This window comes from Poecilia mexicana, unplaced genomic scaffold, assembly GCF_051168715.1.
Source record: "Poecilia mexicana isolate PSO_F unplaced genomic scaffold, ASM5116871v1 scaffold_8, whole genome shotgun sequence".
NCBI lineage: Eukaryota > Metazoa > Chordata > Actinopteri > Cyprinodontiformes > Poeciliidae > Poecilia > Poecilia mexicana.
The window spans coordinates 5,812,617-5,839,436 of NW_028263377.1; the positions used below are offsets into that span (position 1 = coordinate 5,812,617).

Here is a 26,820-nt window from a genome sequence, read left to right on the forward strand (position 1 = left end):
GCTCCTGCAAAGCCTGGAATGTTGACTCTTTTCCTCCTCTCATATCTATTTGTGTTTCTTCTAAGTCTGGGAAAAGTCTTATGCACGAATTCCTCCTGAAATAGACATATTTCTATAATCTGCTTATTTTTACACCGAACTCACTGACTCGTGATTAGCGTGAAACATTAGACCTCTTAAAGAGACTTGACGTTAGCAGACATGAATTCGTGTCACTGCGGCCACAAAGTAAACATCAAGTCTGCTGTGTACGAGCACGAGCACACGGTATTGTGTGTGTGTGTGTGTGTGTGTGTGTGTGTGTGTGTGTGTGTGTGTGTGTGTGTGTGTGTGTGTGTCGCGTGCCGATGCGGGTGACGATGGACGGTATTTACCGTAACGTACAGGTGTTGCCCCTCAGCCCCACTGAACATGCAGGTGATGATTCGGAGCTCCTGCGCGGATGGAGGAGGTGCTGCTGTAGTAGCTGGAGGAAACCTTCATTGAGTCTCTGCTATGTGACCATGTTTGGTAAAGCTCTTCAGGAGCGGGGCTCTGAGCAAGGCCCCTTGACCGAGTGCTGCTTGCTCACTCACGCAGGAGATGGTTTCAATCAAAGACCTACTCTCGCTCAAAATAAATAAATAAATAAATAAAAATAAAAAAATAAAAATCTTACCCCCACCCCTACTGCATCCTTTACTTCACTCATTTTCAGACCGCTTACTTTAACGTTTCATCTCGTTTTGCGTGTTTGGGTCTCCATTTCCTTTTTCTCGTGGAAAGTGACGTCCTTTCTCGCCAAAACTGAAGTAAAAGGCGGGAGCGGTGCCAGCTTTCAGTAGCAGGTCTGGGTAACGCTGCCTTGGCCAGAGCTTGACGAATGACTGGGTCCCTTCAGAATGCTGAAGAGGGATTTGACTTTAAGTGGTGTGTTTTATTCCCCCCCCCACCCCCCCTCCAACTCTTTCTGTTTTTGTTTCATAATGCATTTTATCAGCAAGAAGCATCTCTGGACCACACTGAAGTTAGTTTTTCAGCCAGATGGATTGTGCTCTAGAAGTATTTTCAAGTTTCCTCAAGACTTCGCTGAGTTCTGGTTAAACTTTTTTGCGCCAGAGTAACACAAGCGAGCAGCATATAGGGTGTTGTATGTAAAGTTACACATTAAAAAAATAACGGCAATATTTTTGGTTTATTTACCCTGAGAAAAGAAATGATTAGTAATTTCCAAACGTTTATTTTCCAAACTATTACGCTAGCACTCTAAAACTTTGGTTAGCAAGCTATACATTTAGTTTGAAAAGTATATACTTACTTTGGAACTAAATATTTAGTTAACTAAATATTTAATTTGGATCTAGATATTTAGTTTGCCAAATAAATATGTAATTTGAAAGCTAAATATTTAGCTTGTGAATTACACTTTTAGTCTGAAACTGACATTTACAAATGTATGAAAAACATGGTGAAAATTTGACTTTGTAAAAATCAACACCCTCATTTTTTGTCCACGACAAACTAAATAAACCAAAAATAGTTGCTGTTAATTTTTTTTCTGCATAACTTTACAAATGGAGCCCCATAGCAGTTGAATGAAAATGATACAAGGCTTTCAAAATTTTGGCATTAATTTCGCTGCACTTACCCCTGGAGGTTCTTTGGGGTATATCTCCACCAGTTATTCACGTCTTCCGACTAAAAAGTTCAAACCCCGTCAGACTGGATGATAGAATCAGTTTTCAAGTATTGCTTCAGATTCTTTGTTGAATTTAGGTATGTACTTTGACTAGGTCATTCTAACAAATGCATATGCTTTGCTCTTAAACTCCAGTCCTTGAGGCCGAGTGTCCTTAAATGTGTCTATCAAGCTGCACCACGATCGTCCAACTGCTTCCTGCCGTCGTCTTCTTCAAAAACACTCAAGAAAAACAAAACAAAACAAAAAACAAAACCAACCAAATCTTTTTCTGGTCTTTAAACTGAAGGAAAGATGAGTCTTCCATCAACTTTTTGTGTTCATCTTTATTGAAGAACAACACTTTCAAGTAATTCTCAGCATTTTATCACTACAATTACAAGATAATTAGTAGTGGTCATTGTAGAGAACAAAGGTCTGAGTCGTGGTAAAACTCAGTGACCTAGTGGGCCTTTTCGTAGTGTAGGCCGTTTCACATTAAAATCGAGAAAAGTAAGAAGGTCGTACCGATTGCATCGCATTAAAAGATGAAACGAAGAGGAAGGAAAGCCACACTGACAAAGTTATTCACTGGAAAATAAAAATAAAAAAATCCAGGCAAGACATCAGATTATTATTATTACTTTTTACATTCAGTCTCCACTATCGAACAAACGCTGCCATCCTTGAGATGTTCAATTAATCAGCTTTCATTGTGTACACTTCATCACAGTTGACATCAGAGAATAAAAAGAAAACAAAACTAATAGTCGCCTCAAAGTAATAACTTTGTTATAAGCTGCACCTAAGAGGTCAATCATTTCGATCAGCTCAAGGTTTTACATGATTCATATACATTTTCAGTTATACGTTTGTGTTTAAATACTGTAATTCATTCGTCAATCGAGCAGCTGTCTCCTCGCTAATCCGAGGCCATGGTGGTTGTTCCAACCTGACGGTGCTGATTACAAATCATAGTCAGACGCCACATTAATTCACTGTCACATTCAGGGTTTTTTTTTTTTGTACAAAGCCCAGCGTGACAGGCCAAAATAAAATCCCATTTTAATCAATTGTCAAAGTCCTCCTCTATGCAGATGATTAGGTGGTTTACTCCTCACGTTGTGCGATGAGTGCTGCTGCGTCAAAGAGCAGCCTCTGTCTAAACTAAAGAAGATTCAGAAAAATTATCGGATGATTCATCTCGGCTCAGTCACTCTCAGAAAATCTGATTTTTCTTAGATATTTTTTTTCCCCTCAACAGACCAAATAAATGAGACGCAAGTTGTTCCGTAAATCCCTACAGGCCGGAATATTCTGATTGCCACTATCATCTGAAATCGCCCTAATGCCACTAAATAACACATCCCAGCATTCACATTGGTAAGCCCCGCCAATAAATTGTCACAAAAATTAGCGGGGGCTCCCTACGAGGGATCAGCTTTGGGTTAGGATACTCGACCGGATAATTATTGTGCAGGCGGGTTTAGAAAAATATACACGGCACATACACCAGGACATAATCATGCTTATCCGAATCCGACTAACATCCACTGTTTGTGTAAAAAAAGGCACAAGAGACTGTAGCCCCTCCTCTGTAAGTGGCAGACAGAAATAAGGGACATCCCAGAGATAGGGAGTGTGCTTTAGATTTCCACAGTGAAAAATACAACCAGACCATCACAGACGGCCAAAACTACCCATACATCCACGTTTACACAGGCGGCTTTTACAATGTGTGAAGTTGAGTAGTGCTGTGAATGTTTGAATGAACCAAACAGGTTATATCAATTCTCTTAGTGTCAATAAAGAGCAAATAAAGTCGACATAGGTTTGAAAATGACTAACGAAAATGTGAGCCTAATGCTCAACTGCTACCCGGGTTGCCCTTTACCCAGAGCAGAGTTCGGTATCAGTATTTGCAAAATGGAGTTGAAGGAACGGAAATTAAATGAAATGGAGAAAAATAAACAGTAGTGAGCCTGTAGCAAGAGCTGCTGGCTACATGTTGCTGCCACTCGGATCTGGAAATAATATCACACTCGACTCAACTGTGCCCTGGTGTCAAAGTGTTAACGCGCTGATGATTCATGGCGACTGTTCTAAATGCTATTAGCTTTACAAGCTAATAACAATCAGAGATCCAAAGAAGTTGGCAAGAGAATTTTTTTTTTTAAACACATAAGAAGGGAAACTATTTTTTTATTGGGGCTGGCTGTTGACTGAGGATACTGGAAGCTGTACGCGTTACAGCAGAAAGTGCATTTTATTCTTTTAAATAGTCCAGTTGCATCGATCATGTTGGACTAAAAAAAAAAACCATTGGCCATTTTTGGGAAATCTCACAGTTAAGGATGAGGTCTAATAATATGCACAGAGGCTGCTGTTCATGCTTAGTGCCAACTGTGAATATAAGACAGTTTAACCCTGGGACCCTGTTATCATTTGTTAGTTTTTAAATAATGAAAATCCAGTTTAGCTACGGAGCTGTGTCACTGCGACTGCTCACCCAAACACGACGTGACAGAGTCTCTAGTTCTAACATGAATAGCTGATAGTGGTGCACATTTCCAGGTGTGCAAAAAAAAAAGAAAAGAAAAGAAAAGAAAAAAAACAGAAGAAAGAAAAGCAAATAAAAGAAAATAGTGTGAGCTGTATATTCTGCCATAACCTGGAGAATTTATTTTGAAAGAATTGTTGTATTTTGCTATGAACATTCATTCTATTGTTAGGACAGGTAAATTTTTAATTTACCAAAAATGTGAGTTGAAAAATAATAAACTGTTGACAAGAAAAAATAAAACAATCATATTGTGCGTTTAGTACTACATTTCTCTGTATTTTGAACTTTCAAATAATGCCCTTACAAAAGGCGCTTTTATGTCACTATCTGTGCGTGTGTGTGTGTGTGTGTGTGCATGAAACCAACTTAACATACAAAAACTTAAAAGTTCTAATAAATATCTTTTTCTTTACTTCAACCATCCCTAAGTTTTACATGGAAGGGAGCCATATTGGATTTTGAGGTTACTTCTCTTAATTATGACTTCATATTTTTTCTTTTAAACTTAAAGACAAACTTAAAAAGATAAAATAAAAAAAGTCTAAGTTCAGATAATGAGATGAAACTTGCTATAAAAGGCTGAACAACTGGAGTAACAAATCTCATCTCACACAAGCTTGATTTGACGATCTCACTGCTCCCTCTTGTGTTCACTTCATGAACTACTCTACCACAGTAATGCACGTTAGAAACATTCAGTCCAAGGGTACATTTGGTTAATGTTTGTGCTTATACAGGAAGCCTTGGCTCGGACCAAGAGTGATGATGTCGATCCCTGTCTTCTTCTTGTGAAACTAAATCGGAGAGATCCCATGTTTCTGTCTGCCAGGTCGTGGTTATTAGCAAACCTCTTACAAAGAAATCTCTCTATCTGTAAAAAAAAAGTAAAGTAAAACAAAATAACAAGTACTGGCAACTGGCATATAGAAGATGTGTTAACAATTAAGAGAGTTTACCGCTATGCAGAAGGCACCTGCATAGATGCTGAACGTGTAAATACTGTAACATGCACAGCGAGGAGAAATCATCAAAAGTACAAGAAGTTCATGCTTTGACTATGCTCTGTGTTGAAGGAGGTGGAGAAGGGTGGGGAGGGGGGACATTTTGGAAGACAACTCCTTCCCCTACCCCACGCCCGCCCAGCCCACGATTAGATTAATGCAATCAATAATTAGATGGTGTTCATCTACCTTGACAGTTCACTAAGGCATCACAGAAATATGTCAGTCTTACCATGCTCTACAATGAAGATCTACAGTTTATACGGGAAAAACTGGGCATGCAGGCTGCCGGGCCGCTTCCAGCAGCACGGCGTTTCCAAATCAATCTGAGTCATGGACAGAGAGCGGGAGGGAAAACATCAAACAAAAAATAACAAAGAGAGATTTCAAGCAACTCTACTGCTGACATTCTGTCACATAATCAGCGATGCTTTCACTGATTAGGTACCGGATCTCAGGATTAGCCTGCAGTGCCTCGCAAAAGTGTTCACAGCCCTCTTCCTAAAGACTCTCCCAACTACAGAATGACTTCATTTAATGATAGACCAAAACATATTGGCTCATAAATGTGGAGAGATGATATGAAGTGCTTTGTGTTCAGATTACCTTAAATAAATTCTTGGGAACTGGTAGCGAATTCCTTCAAGTCAAAAATACTTAAATTAAATATTGTTGGGGGGAAACAAATGTGTTTGAATGGCTCAGACAAAATTCCATTAGAGATCTGGAATAGATTTATAGAGTATTTTCAATTTAGAAATAGCCCACAAAGACCTGCAGTTGGAACTGCAATAACATGACACGCACATCACACGTTTTAGATGTTTATACGTAAAAAAAGTGAAATTCCTAATTTCATTTTCCCTATCCGACTGAATTTTTACAATTTTTTTTTGCGTTGATCAAGCACATAAAATCCCAATTAAAGACATTGAGGTTCCTAGTTGAATTGAAACAAAATGGGGGTCTGAAAACTTTTGCGAGGCACTGAGAACACGGAGCGATGGCGCTGCGTTTTGGTGGATGGACCGGGATGACCTCCGAAACCGAAGAAATGGGACGTTCCTCGGAGATTCCGATGTCACGATCTTCACGGATAAACTCTCTCCTTAGTTTAAAAAAAACAAAAAACTAAGCTTCTGAGTAAATCATGATTATTTACAAAGTCTGTAAGGCAGGGGGGAGAGGTAGAACAAAAACATTCCAGCTGAGGCAGAGGGTTGTAATGGATGTTGTACCGTCACAGCTAATGATACTGGCGTAGCAGCAAAAATCAAAACAAAACAAAACAAAAATCTTGGAGAGTGTCAAGTTCTTAAATGAGATTTGGATGGAGAAGCATGGCTGGTGACGCAGAGAGGCGCTACTTATAAGGAGGCCACAGCAGGTAAAAACTGGGAGAGGCATCCTGGTGTTTTTTTTTTCTGTCTCTTGTTCTGAGGTTTGATGGATTTAAGACAAGAGCCCTGTAGGTTGACCACATCTCCTCCGCCGTGGACGGGAAATGAGCTCCCAGCTGTTCATTGGAGGGAGGGATGGAGGTGGCGATGATGGGAAGAGGGAAGGAAGAGAAGAAACCTCAACTTTGTTATACCTCCACTATTATTGCTTTCCTGTTTTTCCACAGGCACTTCAGAGGATTAGGCTTTGGCTGAAGTTGAGCGCTGAAGAGGAGGCTGGGGGTGAAACGGAGAGAGATGGGAGTGACAGATGGTGCTAAAAGTGTGCTTGTGAACTCTAATTTGTTGTCTGCAACCAAAAAAGCTACCTCCCAGCAGTAGAGTAATCACGCTCACTGGGGGAGAAGGGGAGACAAAAAAAAAAACCCCAGTGAGGTTGGGATCGCTGGTGCTTGCGTGAGTCAAAGAGTGCTCTCCTCGTCAAAACCTGAGGACTCCGAGACCGAGGGGTGGGCGGGCTGGGAACGCCTCCGCCCCCCGCGTCCATCATGCGGTTGAGGGTTCTTTGTCCCCGCGTTAGTCCGTGTGGTTGTTCGCGTGCTTCTCGTCCGCATCGGCCTTGACCTTCCGCCCGCCTCTGCCTGTCAGGACTTTGTAGCAGCCGCGGGCGATCTTGTACATCCAGATGGTGTTGAGGACGTCCAGGGCGATGCACGACGTGATCCAGGCCACCTGCGCTCCCAGGCCCAGCCGCTCGAACTCGGGCGTGCCGAATGTGGCGAAGACGCTCGCCCAGTAGGACGGCATGACGGCGATGCGGACGGCGAAGAACACCACCGCCATGGCGACGCCGTTCAGCACCACCATCCGGTGTGAGCGGGGGTACTTTAACACCTCATAGAACCACCTGAGGGACAGAGGAGGCAGAGGGGTTGACGTCTTGAACACCGTTGCGTCACAGATTAGGGGTAGGTGATACTTTTATTGTGATATTTTGTGGAGCTATTGTGGCAAAGATAAAAGTGACAATAAGAATTATTTGGTACTTCTATTGCAGGAAACTTTAGGCATGGTTGTAATATACGATTGGCGCTATGATTGGTAAAGTTATGAATCATAGCTCTACAAAAACATCACTGCTCTTGGAAAAAAAATGTGTAAGTATAAAGCACTGAAGCTTGTGGTTTCAATTAACCATAAATTAGGAAAAGTTCAAGACTTTGTAGGTAAATTTGTAGGGATTTGCCCGAAATGCGGCCATCTCACCTTTGATTCACGAACGGCGTGGACAGCTCTGAAATGAGACGGAAATTGGCGAAATAAGGAAGCACCCCTCGTGTCTGCGAAAGCCAGATGGATGCATTAGTAGGAGAAACACGGAAAGAGTTTAATCTGCTTTTCTCCTCCTGGGAACGGCATACTCACCAACACATATCCATAGGCATACAGCGCCGCCAAGTGGTGGCAGACGAAAAAGCTGTCCCCCATTGTGCTCCAGTTACATGCTAGCAGGAAAAGGTCTGAGGAGCAGAGGAGAGGTGAAGGTGAAAGAACTATTGAGGTTCTGATCAAAAGGACATTTAGAGGTTGAAAAATGCCTTAATATTAAATTGTAAATAGCTCAATAGATGTTTGGGTTGTTAACTATCGTACAATGTGTAGTTATTATTTATCTGGGTATAACAAAGGCAACAAGCATACATTTTGTCACAGTACAGCCAAAAACTGTAAATTATTTTGTTGTGGTTTTTTAATTTAATTTATTGCAAATAAATAAATTAAAATAATGTATTTTATATGTAGTCCCTCTGACGCAAAACATAACACTACTGCTGTTTGAGGCATGTCTTAACTTGCTTTGTTCTGTTAGAGATGTAATTTTTTGGTTATTTTCATTTTCAAAAGAACTGAAGCTCTAATCATTAGATTAGATTTAGGTTTCAACTTTGACTAGGCCATTCTAACACATGATTATACCTTGACCATTCTATTGCATCTCTGGATGAATGTTGAGGGTTATGAGGATGAACCTCCACATCAGCCTCAATAACTTCACTCACTAACATATTCTCTTCCAGGAGGGGTGTTCAAAGTGCGGCTCCCAGGACATCAGCAGCCCTTGGCAGAATATCATGTGGCCTCCCTCACCTCGATTTAAGAATGGTATAATGATGGCGTTCCAGAACAGGGATTTGATTCAGATGGACAGTTTGTCATTTTTAGGCTGAAAGTTTCATAGAAATGTTCAGTCTTCTTACAACAGAAATTGTTCGGTACAATGTTGTGTCAAACAACAATGTTGTACCGAAATTGTTTGGCACAACATCGTTGTGTATTGTATCCCCCAACATGCTTCGATGAGACATGAAGATTTTTTTTTCTTCCATTATAATCTCACAAAAGCAGGCAGAACAAACGTCCAACAAGTTTTACTGAAGTACATTCATTAAACTTACTCAATTACAGCAAGATTTTATTCAAAGGAAAGACTGACTCATTCCTTTCTTGTTGACACTCAAAACTTTTGTTTTTAAAGTGAAGAAAATAAGTAAATAAAATAAAAATCTGATTAAGTTTCATTAAAATACTGCTTGTTAAATTTATTGCTGAGCAGTTAAAAAAAAGATAAAGTGTGTCTAAAATTATGAGGTGGAGGGACTTTGGATTCATACATGCCACACTTCTTCTTATTTCTGTTTATAAAAAAAAAATTAAGAAAAACCACCTATCTGGTTGTCATGTGACAAAAGGTTCAAAGGATAGCTACACATGCTACAAGAGGGCAAGTTGCAAAAGTATTGATAAGGAAACTAACAAAATAATGACTGCCACGTCGGGCGCAAAGGTAAATGATCAACAGAGGTCGAGGAAGGCGCTTACCATAGAGGAGGTAGCCACAGGTTATGGCTACATTTAGTTTGACCAGATTAGGATCACCCCTGTGGAACAGCAAACAAAGTGTAAAGGTACATGCAGCACAGCTGGGACGTTATTACAATCAATGTCAGCAAAGCAGGAGGGGGATCTGCTGACTCATATGGGCAGCTTAGCACTCGGATCAAAAACGCACAGCATATATCTGAAGATGAACTAACAGACGATCTGGAACAGAATCATTATCATTCATGCTTGGTGGTCATTCAAGATCATATCTTATCCGTGTGGAGCTACAGCTTAGTTAAAACCGACATGTTGATGGGACAATCGTAAAGAGCAGTACGTTTGGGACAAGGAGAGACGTTCTCGTTATGATCCGGCTCTGGAGGATTTTAAGTGTCTGTGAATAACGTAAATTCACAGCAACAATGGAGGAGATGCCTTTGCTTCAGTTTACATGTGATGGTATCAGTCGCAGGTATCGTGTGGCACATGGCTGCCTGACGGTTCCTGTAACAGGACCTCATGTTGCTGCACATGTGCTGAAAAAAAAAAATGTTCACACCACAAGGTGTTTATTATAAGCCTGGCGGGCCACCAGGCTCTACTAACCCCCCGCCCTCTCCACCAGGCTAAGTGTCGTTTATTTTAACTCGGGTTTTTTATACACCAGTAACAGTGACAGAAAAGATGGACTAACAGATTTATAGCTGATGCCTTAATTTGCACCGTCCCTGCATCTGCCAGTTGGCCTCACGCCATTATTTACATATTATAATGTCTGCTCATGCACCTCCAAATGTTTGTAATTTTTAACATTTTTCACCACAGAAACACGGTGGGCCGCTCGTGGACTGTGCTAGCGCCCCCTATCATCAAACTGAGCAGGTTTCCTGGGGAAAACCCTGTTCAGCTGTCAAGTAGAAACATAGCAATGATTCCCTAACTTAGACCTTAACTTAAACACGGCTGACCGTCCACCGTCATGGATCATGATAAGGTTAGCCAGGATTTTCCTGTCATCCTTTCATTAGTTCATTCAGTTCTTGTTTTAACTCTTCATACTCTGTGCAGTACCTGGTGACTGGTACTGCACAAAAATAAACTGGGAGGTATAATTGTAATCAGTGCGTCACAAACATATTTATAGCATGTTAGTACAAGTAGCTGCACTAATACTAGGAATCATATTCCAGCCATAGGCCCAGAGCATATTAAGGAATCATATTTATTAATTGAGAGAGCGCATTAGCTAGAAAACTGAGCGTGAACTCTGTGTTTAGTGGCCAAATTAGTCAGTTGTGGGTGGTAACTATTCTGTTGGCACAGACTGGCTGGATTTTCAGCTAAAAACCTGCAATGGTGGGGACAGGACATTTAAGAAAAAACGTAATGGAAAAAATATAATTGATAGATGACCTCCACTTTAAAGGAATTGCAAATTCTTCCCAACATAAATGTAAAACTTCAAAATTCTATCAATTCCTTTGGTCCTTCGTTGGTAGTTGTTGCTCCCAATGTTTATGCCTATTAATGTGTCATTCTATAGAAGGACTAATAAAATATTGTTTTCTAGGTCTCTGATATTTTAGGTCCCGTTCACACAAAGACCATTTTAGGTCTGCAATGGCTTCTTTTTGTCTTGACTGCGTCCACAAGGATCCAGCTTTTTGGGAGACCAAAAATGATCATTTTTGAAAGCAGGTCCCAGAGTGGATACATTTTAAAATGAATGCTTCACGTTTACACCGAGTTGTTTTGTTTCTTTTTTTAATTAAAAGATGATGCAGTTCGACCTCTCTTTCTCTCTCTATTCCGCATCCGGTGTTTGTTTTTTGTGTCATTCTGTGGCAGTGTCACAGCGCCACCGATTGGCCCGGCATGCCTACTACAGTGCTTTCAGTGTTTATTTTGTTAACCGTTTACAAAAATGTACCGCCGTCATTTCCATGTGTACAGACCTCAGACTGACGGCTAACTACAACTGTAAGAGATGAGAACAATGTTTTGCAAATTTCAGTCTCGCTGAAATTTGGAGTAACAGCTGCGATTAACTCTCAATGTCCAGACACTGTTTTTTCTTTGCCATTACACAATGTCCCATCAGTCTCCACAAACTTTGGAAAAATTGAGAAAGTTGGATGGATTCTAATTGCTCCCAATGGAGTTGAGTGTTGCGCTAGGAGCAATTAGAATCCATCCAACTTTCTCAATACATCATTGATTTTCAAAATGTGAATGCATTACACTTAAAACATGCATAATGCTAATACAACATAAAATAAGTCCTTTGCAGCTTTTCTGCTCACACTGATATTGCGGTGATTGCAGTTCATTATGTTACTACCAACTATGTGGGTTTTAAGATGTTTTTTATGTGTTCACACTAGTTGGCCAGTAGGTGGCAGTGCACTGCGTACTTACAATCAACATTAAACACAGTGTCTTAATGTTTTGGATAGCTGCCCACTATAGTAGGCACAAAGCATGAACGGTTACTTTCCCTGCACCATAATATGCAGTTTTAGCCCATTTTGGTTGCAGATATTGAATCATTCAGCATTTTCTCTCTTCCTCACATTCCATTAACGGCCATTTCAACCCTGAGCTCCTCCTGTTAACCAATCTGCTGTATCGCCTTACTGCAGTTACACTTAGACGCATCGAGCAAATATCAGGTTGAACAGAACCCAACCTGAACGGTGGTGAAACAATCAGGGGTCCTGCAGGCTGCTGCTGCCGCCACAGAGTCCAAAGTCTTTTCCATAATCACATCAATGTGATTCAGCTCCAGTTAATCAAATGTACAGTAAACCGGCGTTCCTAATTCAATATATGAATAACTGACTGGAATAGAGCAGACATGGATACCTTATATGCAGCCTAGTCTCAAAGAACCTTACGTTCCTACAACATGTTTTCTGTGTTCATACTGCGCGTATGATCTACAGGGTTCAGACATATTTCTAACAATTCCAGATGCACATATTGGAAAGCTTGAGCTACTTTTGCAGGCAGTTATGCATGAGTAGAATGAATGTGCATCCTAGACAGGAAACAGTTCTGGAAGTAAACCAAAGTGTAGGGAACCATCTTATAAACAGATGTACTGTTGTTTTAAATATTGATTAGGTTTCTACAAAACTCAATTAGTGTATCAGACTATATGCCAGAAAGATTGCGTTCTTATATTAGATCTAGCCGTAGCCGCCTGTTATATCCCCCAGCTCATTCTGGGGGATCCCAAGTTCTTCCCATGCCAAAGCGGATTTATACGATGTCTTCCCAGGAGTCTTCTCCTTGTGGGACAAAAAACATCCTAAAGGGAAGTTTTCAGGAGGCATCCTGATCAGAAGCCAGAACCATATCTACTGACTCCTGATCCAGAGGAGCAGCAGCACCGGGTTCAGTCTCATTGGACACTCAGGTTGGTGGTACAAATATAACCACACATTTATCAGCGGTGCAATATGGTGGTTTTAGAGTGAAACTGAAAAAGTGAGGTTGTTTAACTATCTCACTCAGAAACGTGTGAGATAGTCAGAACAAATTATAACTTGTTATGACATAGCAAATTATAATTATAATTTTCAGCCATTATTTACGTCTGGGCCTAAATCCGAACATGAAAGCCGGACGAAATGGGACATGACCGTTCAGATTGCAGACACTTTGGGTACGCATTCGATTTAGCATTGTATATGGGCGTGGAGCAGATCGGATATTTTGGGGGTCAAATGATCTGAATCGAGTCATTCAGGCTGTCATGGAGAAGTCAGATACGGGTTGGATTTGAGCAAAAAGGCAGACAAAAAGATGGATTCAGGTTGCATATGCCTGCTGTGTAAACTTAACTTTAGTTGGGGATCGGCTTAAAAAAGCAACTTGAAATGGGTAAGGCGTGGCACCAATACATGGCTGCACAAACATATTCTGGACTCCAACACCATCAGAACATGTGGAGACTGTAGACAGAGTAGGAACTCAGATGTGACATTAGGTTTAAATAATCTACTGATCGGGTTCAACTATTTTGGTAGCTGCTGCGGATTGTTGGCAATGCCATCAGCTTCGCTGCTGCTAAGCAACACACACAACAACATCTCAATTCAATTCCTAGAAATTTCTCTGGAGAGGTTCCAACAGCTGAGTCTCCATAACTTTTGAAAGCTTACATGTGGTCCAACGTCTTTAACCCTGAAGCCCACCATGCCACACACACCTACTGCATTCAAGTCCAGATAAGCCAATCAAGAAAGGCAGCCCAGGCAAGGCTATCAGAGTTGCTGAGTGTTTACTGGACGAATTATGATAAGAGCCTGAGCCGGCAACAAAACAATGTGGGCGTCTAACAGTTTGGCTCTGGCCTCTGAAGCCGGCAGAGGACGGCGCTGCAGCTTGACGCGTCTTAAAGCTGCGACACAATCGGACTGACTGGAGAGTTCATGCATGCAGTACGGCGGAGTGGCCAGGAGGTTAGCCTTAAACCCATTAGGATCATGCGGTGGATCGGGTTAGTTCTAGTGGGTGGAAAGGATGAGCTGAGAAAAGAGGAGTGAAGGAATAAACAAATATATTCACAGTGCCTTGTGAAGGTATTCTCAGTTATGCTCAACATGACTTACACACCTGAGAGATCCAGCTTTAAAGTAACTTCTGTTTTCACAAACATGTTTCTTCTGAGTGAAAGGAACATTAGTGGTTTGGAGAAGAAATTATTCACTTTAATCTAGAGAATTTGTGGAAGGAGCTAAAGATCAGGGTGATGGTAATAAGCCCTTCTGACCTCTGAACTAAATAGTCAATATGCTGGCTAGGAGTGTACTGATGAATCAGGACAGATTTCTGTCATTTTTGGCGATCAGTCGATACTTCCATGAGAAAAAGCTCTTTTCTACTGATCTTCACTACGTCTGTAAAAATGTCTGGAAATCAGTCACTGTTTCCTTTTGTGAAAGAGGGTTGACAGAGAACCGTCCACCAGGTCATGACTGCACGAATGGTTAACACAAGTCACCCCGCTGTTGCCAACTTAGCAACTTTGTCACTATACTTTGCAACTTTTCAGACAAAAAAATAAAAATAAAAAAATAGAAAAATTGTATCAGCCGGAATCGGCAAGTCAGGCTTTTTAAAGATTGGGCAGAAAACTGCAATCGGTGCATTCCTGGTTTAGATGAAAGTACAAGAATATGTTAGAATGGGACAAAGTACAGATGTAAACTGTAATGACATCTTGAGGCTCTCAGTCCAGTTTGGCTGAGCTTGAGCTCTTTTGCAAAAACAAAAACAAAAAAAAGGGAGCAAAACCGTGTTAATCTCTTAAACTCCCCCCCAAAAAACACATTTAAATTTAAGGTCATGTGACAAAATGTTTCCTTTTTTACTGTGTGTGAATACTTTTGCAAGGCAGTGGAAGAAATAAAAAGGACAAAGTCAGTTACTGAAACAAAGTAAAGTGAATTGTGCAACAGGACAGTCCATTGGTGGGATGAACCACGTAGAACCTGAACAGAAACTCTGCAACAAGGAGGAGAGAGGAGAGCGGTGCCTCCATCTTTTCTCCTTACTCATAACCCCACGTCCCCCACTTCAACCTGATCCCCACTTTCACTCCTCTGCTCCATCAGTGAAGGAGACGAACACAAGAGAGGTGTGCCTTCAGCCAGAGACATGGGGTGCACCGGGCAGCTGGAAGCAGGAGGACGCTGATCGGGGCTGGATGAGGGAGGCTGCTGTTCCACGGCTATGAAAAATAATCTTTAGGGTTGGGTTTATGTCTAAAGGACAGCTGGAGGAAGTGAAACAGACTCTAGAAATGAGGAAAAGGAACGAAGGAATGCTGCAAGAATGCTAAGACAAGAGAAATCAAAAACTCAAGAGACTGATATAAGAAAAAGAAAAGAGAATGGGGCTGGGAGGATAATAATTTGTTCAAGTGGGGGAAAAACAGTTGCAGAAGAGAGAGGGGAAGAAACAGACAGGAGAATAAAAGGCCAAATCCAGTGAATCTACAACACACTGGAGACTCCTATGACATGTTAGATCTGCTCTCTCCTCTTCTCTCTCTGTCTAAAAGAAGAAATGAACGCCATCTTTGTCAGCGCAGAAGGTATTACATTTCAGCTCAGACTATCCTCCACCGTTTTTCAGCTTCAGATTCTTGATCCCCTGCCAGTCTAAGTGAAAGCGAAAGAAACCGTTCCCTTTTCCTTCCCACATCCCGTCCCGACAGGATTTGTGCTTCAGCTGCATTTTAAAATAACGAGGCCGAGGAATTTCCAGAAGCCTTACCAGACGGGGTTGGCGTTGACGGCGTCGTCGAACCACAGGATGTACAAACAGAACAACCCCACGATCAAGGCGTGCACAGTGGACACCAACCTGGGGATTGATAACACACACACACACACACACACACACACACACAGGATCATATTGCGTCAAGATGACCACAACGAGTTTCATCCACATAATGAGGAAGCTTTAGTTTGACTTGATAAATAGCCATTTGTGCCTACAGGGACATTTAAATTACGCGTGTGTGTTAAATTAGGCCTGAGAGAGCCTCTCCTCTGACCTTTGGAGTGGTTATCTGGGTCACAGAAGAAGAACTCCTGAGAGCCAGCAGCTCTTATCTCCCCGTTACCAGGATCACAGTTCTTGTACTATCACTGTCCAGTCTCTGGGACCGTCCACAGGCTGCAGGCGCTGGCCCAAGCTGACTCTACAGTCAGCGAACCATGCGGCTTCTGAGTGCTGATAGAAGAGCAGCGGCCTGTGGTGCCTTTCAAACACGTCTTAACATCGTCGACTATCAGTGTTATAGTTGGATCAGGTTTGCAACTAACAATTACTTTAGTACTTGATAACACTGTAGATTATTCTGACAATTAATCAAACTAAGCAAACAAATAAATACATTTGGCACATTCTGTCAATTTTTCATTTATAGAGGTAGTGTTATGCATTTTCCAGGCACACAGAGCCATTTCATAGCACGATCAAGAAACTATGTCACCTTCAGTTGTTATGAAAAATGCTGTATAAATCAAATATGGCTTAGAAGAAATATGCTTTTGTAATTTAAGGCCGTGAAATTGGGACTAAATGTCAGACTAAAAGTGATGTTTGAATCAAATTTTATTTTAAATTATAAAATGTTTTCATATTCAATTACAAATCAGAATAATTGATAGATTATTCAATTACTAATACAACTGTTTACAGCCCTAATTTAAACCATTAGATTAAGGGATTCTGTCTACAGCAGTTTACTTTTATGTTGTTGTTTATCTCTCTGTACAGTGCTAAATACAAATAAACACTGGTCTGTCATAAAATCCCAATAAAATACAGTGATGTTTATGGCAGTATCATCATAAAATGTGAAAACAGGAAGACATGTGGATCCTTTTGTTGATTGAAAACTCAGTACTTTTCTTAACTTTACTAAAACATTCTGTTCTTCCTCTTCGGAGATACTTTCACACTTGTCTCCTTGCACTTAAGTCACTCTTACGCAACCAACACTGACACACTCGGAGCTGGGTCTTATGCAACGGCGAAGCACTCTGAAGCGAACCCATTAGTAGATGCTTTGCCTCCAACTTGTTTGGGACTACTTGGCCGACGCACTCCGTTCATTCTCCTAGGGTCAAACAAAGCTGATGCCAGACGCGGCTGGGCAAATGAAAATGAGCGGGGCCGACAGCAAACAAGCGGGCCGAGAGGACGCACGCGTCAGCGTGGGCTAGAAAAAAAGACGTTGCACAACAAACGGTTGCCCTCTGAACCCAAACCATGGGGTTTCCACTTGAAACATTAAGCCTCCCACTGTGGCGCACGTGTGCAGGACGATGAGTTTGCTTCGATCACCACGGGACCCGGCTCATGGCAGCGTCAATATCAGCAACACTCAGGGTCAGTTTGGTGAGGATGTCCTTTCACTGTAACCTATACAGTGAGGACTTGGCATAAATGTTTGCCCCTCGCGACTGCTGTATGTAAACTCTCTGTTGGGAGGAAGGTAGAAAAGCTGAAGCAGCAGTTTGATTGGCTGACTGGAAACATTAGCAGATTTCAAGGTATTCAGAGAGAGCTACAGTTTGAAAAGAATAAGTTACTTTTTGCTGAAATCCAACTTCTCTGACCAGTTTATGACCCCAAAACAAGCGCAGAAGAAGAACGTAGATGTTACACAGCATCGTACGGTTTATGGAAGTAAAAATGGCTGCCCCCTGTGGATCGATTTTAACGTTTATTCAGCGATGGGAGCTGACAGTATCAACACAAGATGAAGGAAGCTAAGAAAACCCCAACTACTAGTAACGGCCTTTAGTGGAGCACTGACTGCAACTTCTGTAGAGAAGTCAGTTTGGTGTAGTCAAAGCCCAGAGTGGTGAGACTGTGATGTGATGCACTTCACTGACACAAACTTCTTTCATCATTTTAGAATTATAAATTTTAGTCATAGTTTATGTCTGGCTTTACCACATCAGGCTTCTTCTGGGGCAGAATCATGATGGATGTCTCACATCAACAACGTAAACATTGGATAAGATTCGACGTGACGGTTCACACTGAAAACGCTTTGAAAACTGTCGTGTATTCATTTCACTCAGTACCGCATATGGAAGTGACACAAATCGGATTTTTGGAGGTGAAAAAAATGGAATTGAGCCGTTCAGACTGCCATGAAAAAGTTGAATGTCGGCACAAAGAAAATCGGATTTGGGTCACATCTGTTAGCTGCAGCGCCCTGACAGTCAGGTAGCACAGACTAATACGATGTGGAAACTTAGAACGACAATATGGAACCTACAAGTGACTTATCTGGAAAGCAGCCTGCTACACGCTAAAGACGTTTCACAGATATTTTTACTCAAAGTTACAATTCTACTAAATTGTAGCATCTATAACTGCATTATTGCTGAACCAGATGATCATATATCCTCCTTTGGTTCAGATACATTTGAAACCAGATGCATACATACACTATAAAAAGACAAATAGATTTAATTTCCTTTTATCATCTGGCCTTAAGTTAGATTAAATGTTTCCTGTTTGTTATTCCTTTATTTGTGCCTTTAAACCGTTTGGGAAAGCCCAGATGTTGATGTCATGGTTTTGTAATTTGATGAGGAACTTCTGTCGGTGAATTCAAAAGCTGCACCTTAAACACGCCGCTTCCTGGTGTGTCATTCCAAAAAACAAAGAAAAAATAAAGAGATCAGCCAAGATATCAGGAAGAGATATTTGAACCTCCCCAACTTTAGTTCCTTCTACAGCACATTTTCCAGATGGCTGAAGTTACAGCGTCCATCTGTTCAAACAACTATATAAAAAAAAAAAAAAAGCATAAGCAGCATGGGAGTGACTAGCCATTGTACCATTCAGGACGGACATGAGGCCTGTGTCAACATGGAGGAAACAAACATATTGCTTCCTTGTGTGATCAAAAGGTATCAGGAAGTGGCTTGTGGATCATCAAAAATCTGATTCAGCCTTGTGTACGACTTGCAGATGCCTGAACATTATGTTCATTTACTTAAACACAAGTAAAAACACCACTGAGTGTGCTTTTCAGAAATTATTACTTTTTTTACTGTCATTGTCTTACTGTGAATAGTCTGTATCAATTAATCAGGCAATTCTGGGATTTCAAAAATATTAGTAGCTTTGGCAATACTAAATGACCTTAAACAGGAAATGGCTAGTCTGTAAGCAAAAAAAATAAAACAAAAATATGTTTTTTTTTCTTAACAGGTTCTCACTTAAAATTCAATGAATCTCAAAAATTCAAAAAATCTAATAAAAAAAACTTGACACCTTATTTATATTGTATTTTCCAACTGCAGTTTGGTCACAATAACAAATTTTGTTGGACAATAAATTATCCCAGAAATTATTGCAATAAACGACAATATTGTTGTTTTGAGATCATTTTAAAGTAATATAATGGTGATGAAATAATAACGCAAGAACAAATTCTCAAAAATCAAATAACTTTAAATTCTGATGAACATTTGACACAGGAACTGGAAGACATTTTAATTTTCCAGAATAAATAAACAAAACAGAAACGACAAATTAAATAAATTATGAAGTCTCTGAAAACAAAATTATCCTTCAAAAATTCTGCTAGTTGAGACCAAAACACCAGACTGAAGCCTTTTATTATCCAGTTTTTGGTAGAAACAGAAAAAAAGAAAGACAATAAATCAAGCAGATGGAAATTACTGAGCTCGCTTTAATTCATCACGTGATTAATTGGCGTAGCATTATTTATTGTTACGCCAAAGTGGACAGACATGAATGGGAGGCAAAAAATAAATATGTTCACGGTGTAAGGTTAGCAGTTTTCGTTCCCACGTACCTGGAGTTCCATTCGGTGAGCTTGGTGGGAGGTAGCTGTTTGTAACCCGTAGCGACGGCCAGCGAGAGCCGCGGACTGGCCACCGAGAAGAGAAACTGGAAGCCCACGAAGCTGCCAGCCACCACGCTCAACTCTCTCGTCTCCATCACTCACCTAAACACAACAGGGAGGGGGGGGGGCAGGAAGGGACAGGGACACGGAGTGAGTGATCCACATGGACAGGTTGGGTCGATCACTGTCAGTCATCCTGGACGGCGGCAACAGCGAAACCGATGCGACAGTGGCGGTGGGAGGCTGCGTGTTCATCAAGTCCACCAAACCAAACAGGAAGAGGAAAGAGACAGAGGGAAAAATAGATAAACTGAGAACAAACGGCGTCTAATGCAAGTGACAGGCAAGCTTTAGCCGAGCCTCGCTTCACAGACGAAACAAACAGCAGAGTAAAGGGAGACAGAAGGAAAGGACTGACAACCTATAGGAAAACGAGTCTGAACACAGTAGGCAGCACAGGAGCTGAATTTGGAATAAAAGGTCTCCATTATGCATATTCTGCAAGCGGATTACCGGGAACCCGCCAAAAAAACAATCCCTGAGAAGAAAACAAAGACTCTGCATGGAAAGAAAAGAGGATTTTTTTTTTTTAAATGAAGCAACGGGTGATGAAGCTTATGAGGCGCAAGCAGTTTGCAAAACAAGAGTTTACTTCAACAATGCTGCTCATTATTCCTACAGTCTGCTTTAAAAAAATTAATTTAAATCAGCTGAGCATTACAGCGCCTTGCTAAAAAGTGTTCATATGGCTCAGACATTTAGCCATATTACAATTAAAAAGGCTTTTAAAACATGGAGAGGAGCAGAATAGAGAAACTTTTCACAATTAAGACTCCAGAAAGATTTGGCTTGCTTTATTCGTACTTTACTCTGATGAGTCGAAATGCAGCTGTCATCAGAGTAGGGATGTACCAATCCACTGTGTCCGATACCGATACAGATATCTGAGGTCCAATATCGGCCGATACCGATCCAATACAGAAAAACAATGTTGACATAAAATGGTCTTCGTTCTAAAACACAAGCATAACTACAAATTTATTTGGTAGCTCTGCACCAGTACAGAACTCTTACATACACCAGTACCTTTGCAGGCTTGGTCAAACGAGTGAAAAACACCACAACTTTAAATTTGTTCATTCAGTGTAATTGGAAATAGAACAGCTAATGTAAAATAAAATTCTAAATTTGAAAATTGTTAATATTTTGCAAATAAGAATGGGTCAATATTTCAGTCTCTAATTACACTGAGCCAATTCAGGTCTACTCCTGCAGCTTGCAACAAAAGATGATTCTAAATGCACTTGCACATCTTACTTTATAGATCTACATAGAAACATCCAAGTCTGTGGCTGAAATTTATACAAAATGTAAAAAATGTCAAGAGGTATGAAGACTTACAAGGCAATGTATAATTTTTACCTCCTTTGGTGGCTATTTGTCAGCAAATTTCTTTCAAAATGGAGTATCAGCGCTAATAAGACCCTAAATTAAATTTGTACAGCTGGAACAGCGTCAAGTCATTCACCTCACCCCAAATCCCCAAAGACAGAAAAAAAAAAAAAACATGGTACTCACTGATACTCATGTATACTTCTTTCGTACCATTTGTTGTGAAACACTGCTTAGTCGGCATGCTTTATCTCGGCTCTAATGTATGTAAAGAGTCGAGTTACAAAAGGCAAACAATCTCTGAAACACACTGTGAGAGTATATATCTACCAACAATAAATATGCCAAAGGATGCTGGAATGACCGTCGGGCTTGCTGGGTTGTGGTTGGAAAATGGATCAGATTCCTGTCTTGTGTGTCGATAGAGCCGTTTGTAGCCTGTGCTAGCTCTGTTAGCATTTAGACAACCGCAATGGTATCCAATCGTGCGGGTTTTCTCCAAATGTTAGATTTACAAATGATTTGGGTTGAAATCGTGCAGGTAGGTCATGCTTTTACATTGAAGCTGAGACTTTGACTTTGGCTCACATCATAAGGCAGAATTTTGCTGAGGGCCAAGCATTAAATACACTTTAAACACAGATTTAAAAACATTCCCAATGCGCCAAGTCAGTATTTACAGCCATAAAATAAAATTATGTTAAACTAAAAGACTGTTGCAATGGTTAGCTTTGCTTATTGAACTATTATTTTAGAGTACATGTTGGAGTATCTCTGAATCAACATTACATTTAATTTACTCTTTTTGTAGACTTTGTCGCCTTTTTTTTGTTGGAGCATTGCATTTTGGGACATTTATTCCCTCTGGTTTTGTATGTTGTGCAGCTGGAAGAATTTTTGCTTTTATTTATTCATTTTTTTACTGATGTACAGTTGTTATGATGTACAACCATGGCAACAAGTTCTGATTTTTACAACTGAGAGCAGCCAATTAGCATCTCAACACGGCCAGACAGAGATGTAAGGGGGAGAAGCAAAAGCAAATTAGGTGGATTAGCAGTGCTAGCTTGCAACTGGTGTCATCCAGGACATTTTACTATGGATTATCATCGTAATGACATTTAATTTCCCTTTGGGATAAATATAATAATTTTTTTAATTTACAAATTTTAAACAAATATGGAAGTATGATACTACTGTGTCAAACCACACTTTTCTCCCTCTGGGTCCACACTGTTCTCCATCAGCTTCAGTAACCCGGTCACTATAAATATACATGAGGTGTTGACATCAAGAACAGTTGGAGATCATCCAACAGGCCAAGTACGTTGTTCACATGCAGAGTGTGAACGTATGGCGCCTTCATAAAGCATCCTGACAGATATTGCATGCGAGCAATTTTGCAATTATGATATTGTGATTTGACAAATTGTGCAGCTCTAATAGCGATCAGTCGATGTAATCATTGGCTGATCACTCAAAATTAAGAAAATTGTTGCAGATCGATCAGTTCGCTACATAATACAGAGTTCTGGATAATGCTAATAAACAAAACTTTTTTATTAAATAAAACTTCTTTAGTGCAACGGTTTATATGTAGTACAGTTAAACAGCATGAAATTAGTACATTTAATCATATTGCCTAATTATATATACGGTATACATGGGCTAATGATAAAAATATATATATATTTTTTTTTTTTTTTAAATCGGTATTGGCTTTTTAAACATCAGTGCAGAAAACTGAAATCGGTGGACTCCAAGTATTGTGACCTGCAATATTCTCAGCAGCAGCTGCCTGATATTTGAGGCCACTTTCATACCAACAATACTGACACTGCTGACACCAAATAGGCCATTTAAAGCACTTTCATCCTTCTTTGGTAACAAATGGTGAACAGGCATGAAAGGCAACTTCTACTGGGCTCAATATTTTTTTTTGTCGTAAAGTTAACCGTTTGGGGTAAACAAAGGAAAAAAAGTTCTCTCTGCGATGAGTTAATTTGATTTTGATCACTATGCAAGTGAACAGTCTCCCACATGAACTGCACACACCACAGAGTTTTTGCTTATCAGCACGCTGATTCCTTCGGGGAAATCTGGTTCCCTTCACTGAGGTCAACAAGCCGAATGTTTGTCTTTGCAAAATTAAGACAAACACCAAAGACGCACTGAGAGGAGATGACTTGTTCTTGTGAACTTTGATGTTTTTGAAAGGATAGTGGTGGAGGTTATTGATCCTCTGCTCCCTAACACTGACACCGTGCTCTCATCAGTTTTCTACAGCTGCTTATGTTCAAGAACAAAACTATTGATTCGCCAGACGCGTCAGGTCGACTTCCTCTCAGCTCTGCTTCCCAAAAACACCAAAAAAACAGCAGTCCTCAACTTGTGTTAACCAATGGATATAAGGACACCGCTTCCAACTTTTTTCATTTTGACATTTATTTATCGAACAAAATCCTCATCATCTGAATGGTGTTTTTTTTCTGCTTTCTGTTCTTGGGTTTGTTGTAAAGTAAAACTCCAAATGAACAAAAACAAAGCAGGAAGCAGAAGAGGCTGTAAAGTTAGCAGAAAAGTACAGGTTACTACAGGTGGAGGCTAATTATGAGCTTTCACCTGCGTCCGGTGTTATTATCTGTTGCGAGGTCCTGCGTCAGCACCAGTCTGGACTGTCACCTGCTACATACCCTGAACTTCTGATTAAATCCAAAGAATTATGTGAGTTATGCAAACGCTAATTACTGCTGACAGATTACATTGTGCAAGACAAAGGTTACTGAGAGTTGGCAGAAAGCAGTGAGAATCAGATACGGTACAGATATGTGGAATTATTCTGTTTGCAAAGCAATCTAAGTAGGTTAACCGCCGAGCTGCACATGACACCTTGGGTATGTAATGTACACACACCTACAGTGATTTGGAGAAGTGTTCAGAAAGCCAAAGACATCCTTATATTTTACTGGGATTTTATGTCACAACCCAACACAAAGTAGTGCGCACTGGCCAAAAAGTTCTGTTAGGTCTCATCTGACCGTAGCGCCTTTTTCAACATGTTTGCTGTGTGAGCAAATATTATACCAGACTTTTGTGGTGTTTGCAAAGTAGCCAATCCAACAGCTCCATTTATTTTTCTTGGCGCTGACTGATTGCACACCAAGACCGGAAATAAAGAAGACTGTAGATGTTAACTTCTGTGGTAATGCTAAGACAGTTAGCACTGTGCGCATTAATGCATATTAAGGTTTATTTACTGTTTGATTTGGTTTATTTGATTCCGACAGACTTTTCTTCTGGACAACTTTAAATTCAACTTGAACCAGACCTGTGGTTCTTAAGAGTAGTTTTGGTGAAACAATGCACTAACTCTTTGAGTTTGTTTGTTTATTTATTGTAAAACAACAAAAAACAAATAAGATACCAAAACTCTCAAACTGTCCTCACTTGACAAGGATACAATTTTAAAATATGTCTGGTGTAAGTTACACTCCAAATATCAGAAGTTTCAATCTTGTTCTATGCAGTTTTAGGTGACCATTTTTTACTTAAATGTAGGAATGAACATTTATCAGATTGTTTATCGTGATAAATGTCTCATCATGATAAGAATTATTGTTGTCACGATAAATTCCAATTAATGGTGTCAGTTAGTTCTGCCATTTTCTCCACTGTTTGATCAATAAATATCAATACATTTGAAAATATGATTGGATGCAGTTACTCTGTGCATTTTAGTGACATAAATCACATTTCTTTATGTGACTGGTGTCCTGAAGAAGCATATTACAAATGGGATTGTTTTTCAAAAGCAGTATTTGTTTGTGGAGTAATGATTATTGTGCCAGCCAGTCCCAGCCATACCTAAAGTTGCTTAAAAAAAGTAAATAGTTTTTATAGTCACTTATCACAATAGTACCACAAAATATCGTGATAAAACTCTTAAGTCCATATCGCCCACTCCTAGTTGAAGTCACCAGCACTAAACACACTAATCAAAGGCTATGCAGTGCAAATCCTCATTATTAAAAAAAAACAAAAAACGATCAGGTTCAGCAGCAAAGCAGAGAAAAGCTCCACAACACCCAGTGAGCCCATTATTCCCCACATTTCTGCGCTGATCATATATGCAGCTTGCGCCTGAATAATTCAGCATCCTTCACCTGGCAGGCTGGTTCATATCCCGCCCCGTGGGAAGAGAGGAGGCGGCCCGCGGAGCCTCCTCACTGCGGCTCGCGGCCCCGGAACAGGAGAGCCCGCTCTGTCATCCACTCCTGACCTTCTTCCGCAGGACCATCCTGCTGCTGTCAGCAAACCGTGACCCCCCCCCCCCGCCCCCCCACTCCCCACTGACATATCGACCAAACATAAATAATAGCGCTTCAATTTGCCTCCCACCACCACCACCACTTCTACCCACACGACTCTGCTCGTTTGGAAATCCAAACCGACCCCCAGTCTACCGCATTGCTACACCAAACCTCTGGGCTTGGACTTGCACAATACCCCCCCCACCTCCTCCTCCTCCTTATCCTCTCTCTCTCTCCCCGCAGAAGCCTGATCGCACCGGTCTCCTCCAGCAGGCTGGATCCTGACATGAATACTGATACATCACGGCTGATCGGTGCATCTTGCACACAGACCCTATAACAATACCTCCACCTCCCTCCTCCACGATTTGGAGGGAGCTGCACACCGTCCACCGCGGAGCGGCTCGCGTTATCCGGGATCTGCAGCAAAGATGAGATTATCTACCCACGAAGACATTCAGTGCGCCCTGCTCTTTGGATGCAAATGAACAACAAAAGCGTTGCAGGCAGCCAAGAAAATGGCGAGATTTGGCGAGGAACGTACCAGCAACAAGAAACGTAGCTTTTATTTTTTTTATTGTTATTTCTCCTCCCCCCCCACACACACCCTCCCTCTTGAATGCATACCCAGACAGGTGGGGAACGAGTTGTAACAAGCAGTCCCGTTACAGGGTGGGAACAGGGAGAGTTAAGTATGAGCTGGCAACAACAAACAAAAAGGAGGACAAAAAGAAAAGTCTAAGGTAAAATGCAGACAGAATACATTGGTTCATAGCGGTGGAAGAGGAGGTATGAGCTCTGCTTTACCTGCTAGCCGTCGCATAGGGCACAGTTGGCGGACAAACCCCCCCCGTTCAAGCACCGGTATTGCTGTGGGCGTCTTCTCTCCACTTTCCTTCAACTTGACGTTAGCTAGCAGCTCGGCTAAAACTGAAAGCAGCCCCGCTGGCTCTCCCAGCGAGACCCCCAGGACGAGCGGAGGAACAGCACAACAGCCTTCCCCCGCCACGAAGACAAGCGCCGCGCGTCCCACCAGCCGCTGCGAACAAGGAGAGCAATGGCTTCTCTCACCGCCTCATATCTTCGCTTTCGGGTGTTTTCGCATGAGAGTACCGATAGAAAAGTTTTATTTAGTCGTTTTATTTTGACTCTTGACAGAGAGCGAGCGAACGAGCGGTGACGTCGGCACGT

At 41.0% G+C, this 26,820-nt stretch overlaps 1 protein-coding gene across 1 annotated transcript; it reads right to left on the reverse strand.

The window, feature by feature from the left end:
• Positions 1-1,984: 1,984 nt before the first annotated feature.
• tlcd4b (TLC domain containing 4b) lies at positions 1,985-26,820 on the reverse strand. The gene is made up of 7 exons (XM_014996498.2): positions 26,437-26,820; positions 19,877-20,029; positions 15,793-15,882; positions 9,502-9,560; positions 8,047-8,141; positions 7,888-7,961; positions 1,985-7,528 (listed from the first exon to the last, which is right to left on the reverse strand). Exons 2-7 carry the CDS (start codon positions 20,020-20,022, stop codon positions 7,198-7,200), a joined length of 795 nt encoding a protein of 264 aa, XP_014851984.1. The 5' UTR covers positions 20,023-20,029; positions 26,437-26,820; the 3' UTR covers positions 1,985-7,197.

Coding starts and splice junctions, on each gene's coding strand:
- tlcd4b (XM_014996498.2), bottom strand. CDS start 20,022: ATGGAGACGAGAGAGTTGAGCGTGGTGGCTGGCAGCTTCGTGGGCTTC. Junction 15,883..19,876: donor CTCACCGAATGGAACTCCAG/GTACGTGGGAAC, acceptor ATCAATCCCCAG/GTTGGTGTCCACTGTGCACG. Junction 7,962..8,046: donor ATGCCTATGGATATGTGTTG/GTGAGTATGCCG, acceptor TGGCTTTCGCAG/ACACGAGGGGTGCTTCCTTA.